Source organism: Adelges cooleyi, unplaced genomic scaffold (genome assembly GCF_023614345.1).
Source record: "Adelges cooleyi isolate 19-005CV unplaced genomic scaffold, UGA_ACOO_1.1 ACOO_flye_CR_arks_rails_tigmint_CR_PRNA_59, whole genome shotgun sequence".
In the NCBI taxonomy this organism is placed as follows: Eukaryota; Metazoa; Arthropoda; class Insecta; order Hemiptera; family Adelgidae; genus Adelges; species Adelges cooleyi.
Genome location: NW_026096285.1, coordinates 68493 through 73325, shown reverse-complemented (window position 1 = coordinate 73325; position 4833 = coordinate 68493). Strand labels below are relative to the sequence as shown.

The window sequence follows — 4833 nt, the reverse complement described above, 5'->3', positions numbered from 1 at the left end:
CATATTTTTTTAAATTTGTTAGACGAAATTCAACAGTTATATTGCTTGTTGTATATTTTCGACATTATAATTTAAAAATGAGTTCTTGTGATGAAGATCGAATTAGAATTTTCTTAGAGGAATATGATGAAATCGCTTATTCAGATGTTTCGGATGTAGATTATGTATACGAAAGCGATCATGACACTGATACAACTCAGTCCTGCGACAGTGATAATGATGATGATAGTCAAAATCTAAGTAATTTCGAAGCGTTTATTTAAAAGTGATTTTATCACTTCCAGTTACAATAAAATCTGTAGACCTGTGACGGGGATCGGCAGTTAGCCGAAAAATGATAAGGGTCCGATTTACAATAATTCTGATAAGACGGTGTTACCAACTTAATTAAATTATCCAAAAATGACAAATATTGTAGTGTTTGAAGTATGAGTAGAACTGTACAATACATGTATTCCTCGCATTCATATCACACAACATAAATCTGTTATCTAAATTCTAATGATAGTAGTAAATAATAAATAAGTATTAAAATACGTTAAATATATTATAACTGTCAAAAACTTAGTTTTCTATTTACTCAGTGTGAAATATTCTCAATTAAAATTAATTTGATGTATAAAAATGTTATTTTTATTCGTTCTCTGATGTTTGCATAAAAATAAATAAGACACCTTGAAACAGATATGCTATTAATTACTAACTACTATGCTATATTAGATTTGTTGAACACATTTTTTTTGTAATTTGAATAACAATTTAATTAGACTATTTACTTCTAAAATTACTATCAATATTGTAACATAATTTTTAAAGTTTTATGCCGTATAAAATATGATTACAAATTCTTCTACAAATATAAATATTGTCAGTAATATGTTGTTTATTAATTTTTTTAATTGTCGGAGTGCATTTTAATATAAACTATTGATTACGGAACCTTCAAAAATACAAATCTAAGGAGTTCACATACATTTGAGTAAATATATATACATATACAAAACTTGTAGAATTCTACTTCTAGTGACGTAGCCCCATAGTTTGGTTAATAGCCTTTTTTACAGAGTATCCATTAAGATTTTTTATTAAATTGCTGTCAAAATAACCTAATATTACCTGGCAAAAATAAAATTTGCAGCCTGATTGTATAGACTCCATCGTTTTGTTTTAGAGCAATTATTGTATATTGTTATTATTTATTTAACTTTTGTAAAAAGCATTATAATAACATCCTTTACAAAATGTTTAATAAAATTTAAAATAATACACTGGTTAATTATAAATCTACAATTGTCCATTTCATGCAATAAAACAGTTATTTTGTTAAGCAACTCAAAATTCTGTTGTCTAATCATTACATTATATTTAAATGTTTTCATTTCCACACACATAATTATTAAATATCAATAAATAAGATATGGGTAGAAAATAATATGAATTTAAAATGTATTGGGTCAACATTTGGCTATTAATTTATGTTACATTTATAAATTGTGTAAAGCAATAATGATGTACTGTGAATATATGTACTGAACTGGTGGTGTAATTTAAACTATATAGTAGCGTTTTAGATGGGAATAATTTTTTTGTCATATTGTTACAGTTGTGTACTACATACACAGATTGTTATTTTATACATAGGTTTTACAGCAGACAAAAATTTAAATAACCAATAATAACAGTTTTTTTATTATTAAACAAAGTGTAATGTATTTTCAAAAAACAGTATAAAGAATAACTCATTATATAGTTTTGATTCTGGTACAAATAATTATTGAAATTAAACAGGTTTGATCAATAGTTAAGAGCTATTACTTGAAACTATTTCCTCCAGCTTGAATGATGGTAGAAGTCAATTTGGAATGGTAAAACTCAACTTAAGTCGACCTATAAATAAATCATTACAAAATATCAATAAATGAATAGCATTGTTCACAAGTAATATAATTGCACTTTTAAATTTTTTTACAGAAACAATGTTTGAAAATACATAATGCCATTCCAAATGTACAAAGTATGTAGGTTAATATTTATTTGGTATTGCTACAGAACAATTCCCCTCCAAAAAAAAAAAACGGTTATACCTGTGCACTATTGCACGAATGTTATCACATATTTTTTAAGAAGTTACAAGTTACCTAGTTAATTGCCAATTTCTCGAGTTATATATCCTTCAACTCGATGACCAGCTCTCCGTAAAAATGTTTGAATCCGTCCTGTATAGTCATGTATCATTTATTGAATATAGAATAATTTAATTTTAATACATTAAAATAATAAGACTAAACCATATTCCAAATTATTACTCACCCTGAGGTTTCTAGCAACTATTATACTATCCTCATTTGACTCCTGATCTGTTGCTCAACATTATTTTCTTTACTCTACAACCTCTTGTAGCAGCATATCTGGTTCCCCTTAAGACATGTAGAATTTTTTACAATTATAATATCATATCAAATATGAATTACTACAACGTCATGTCATAAAAAAAATTTAATTACCTGGATAAGGGCCAATTTCTTGAGTTATGTATCCATCAACTCGATGACCAGCTCTCCGTAAAAATGTTTGAATCCGTCCTTCTGTATAGTCTTGTGTCATTTCTTCCAAAAATTCTTCAATTGCTCTTGTATTGGATTCCCTTGTTCTTGTTGAAACACCAACACGGATCTGCAATTAAATTTAGTACATTAAAATAAATCATGGACTTAATCATATTCTAAGTTATTACTTACTCTGAGGTTGCTCCGAGCTTGCTTAAATTCAACCTCGCTTTGGTTTTCTAAAAACCTCAATTGATCTATAAAAAGATTAAATAGATTAATATCAGTTCTATCGTTAATTAAAAATATGTATTCAACTGTATAAAAATTTAATATTTTAATAGACCTTACATAAGAACTTACCAATAAACTCCCATACTTTAGGATGAGGCTTCATAATTTGCAATAGCATTGAATGGTAACTTTCTAAATAATTATTTGTCCTAATGTCTCTCCTGAATACAGAAATATTATCAGGTCCAATTTCTACAAACCAGAATCGATACAGGTAATCATAAATAAAAGAATGGAACTGGTAGGCCACATCTTCATCTTGGAGCATATAGAGAACTATAGCGTTGAATCCATCAACCATTGATGGAATTCTTTCAATCCTGTGCGGTGGTAGATAAGGTAATGCGAGTACCTACAAAACAAATCCTCGGTAAAAGTAATTATTGATTTATTTTTTTAACAAAAAGAATACACATACCATCCTAAAAATTCGAGCAGCAAAAGCATTTTCTTTCACCAAATTGAAGACACCAACCTGCTTGTTTCTTGTATACCGAAGAATCGCCTAGAATAGCATAATACATTTATTAAACAATAACCATATAAAATATTATTACACATTCTTCTACAAATATAAATATTGACAGTAATATGCTAAGTTTTGTTTATTTATTCATTGTTATTATATTGCCGGAGAGCATTATAATATAAACGATTAAAGAATCTTCATAAATAAAAATAAAAGGAATATACATACATTCGAGTAAATATATACATAAAATATGTATGGAGTTCTATTTCTAGTGAAGTAGCCCCATTAAGATTTTTAATATTAATTAAGACAAACTAATATTACCTGGCAAAAATGAAAATAGCTGCCCTGATGCGTAGACTCCATCAAAACGCCTTCAATTGCATTTATTAGTGCCCTCTCGTAATCCGTGATAATGGTGACATTCTCATATTGCAAAGGAACAGTGTTCCGTATGTACCTGAAGAGCTCTCTGTAAATTTCTTCTGTCTTCCCAGTCAACAGCGCATTAACAAGTGGAAAACTCTGAAAGTAAAAAAAAAAAATACAGTTTTTGTAACTACTTTGGTAAAACTACTACCAACTAGTTAGATAAGATTTGTTTATTTAAAATTGTACTATTTGTGACCAATATTATATCTACATATGTAACCTTTGTGCATAAGTGAAGTATAATATACTTTTATTAACAGGAAGTATACAAATTATATTAATTATGTTTACTTTAACATTATTACATAGTTTACACACCACATTTTTATACACGACTTGGAATGTAAAAAGCTGGTAGCAATCGTTATCTGTGGTTTTTGGTGTAGTTTTAAATGTTCCATCACATCCTGCTACTGTTACCTAGGAAAATAAAAAAATATAAAATTAAAAAAAGTTAAGTAATGTAGGCAATATTTTTGTCATACATTTGTGAGTTCTTCCACAATTTCTTCCAAGTAGGCTGTGTTGCAAAATAGTAGTCCCGCAAAGACTCCATTCACCATAAGCGGTCCTTGATAAAATCTGTATGAATAATAATAATAATAATAAACTCAATTTTATCACATAACAATTAAACAAATAATAATTAACTTTCTTTTACTCACAAATTGGGTGGTGTTTGAAATGTTAAACTGAATTCCTGGTTTTCTTCAAGTTGTAGTAGCTGATGTAAGTGCAAAAGATTTCTCGGTGTAGGCGGGAAAACTTGTTTCCTGATCCTTCGCATCCTATCTGCTGCTTGCAAAAAAGTCTAGTCGCCGGCTCCTTCTTGATAGCTGAAAGTCAAGAACAATTAACAATATTAAATCAGAATAATAGTTCTAATTCCCTCACATTTCCATATCCTATTATGAGTACTATTTTTAGTAAACAATTTTATTGGTTAACTGTTTGGACAGTGATATACTTATTATACATTTTTCACTTACTCGGCAATGGCTACCATGTACAGAAATCGAGCTGAATATGGTCTAGGATTATGATCAACACATTGATTACCAAGCCTGTTCCTTAATTCCCTCTTCTGTG

General features: G+C 28.5%; 1 protein-coding gene across 1 annotated transcript; it reads right to left on the bottom strand.

Annotated features, from left to right (window-relative positions):
• Positions 1 to 2496: 2496 nt before the first annotated feature.
• On the bottom strand, positions 2497 to 4546 carry LOC126843997 (uncharacterized). The gene is made up of 8 exons (XM_050581831.1): positions 4410 to 4546; positions 4230 to 4326; positions 4063 to 4164; positions 3637 to 3837; positions 3259 to 3345; positions 2910 to 3192; positions 2739 to 2803; positions 2497 to 2673 (listed from the first exon to the last, which is right to left on the bottom strand). The coding sequence occupies exons 1-8, from the start codon at positions 4529 to 4531 to the stop codon at positions 2497 to 2499; spliced, it is 1134 nt and encodes a 377-aa protein (XP_050437788.1). The 5' UTR covers positions 4532 to 4546.
• Between the last annotated feature and the right edge of the window lie 287 nt (positions 4547 to 4833).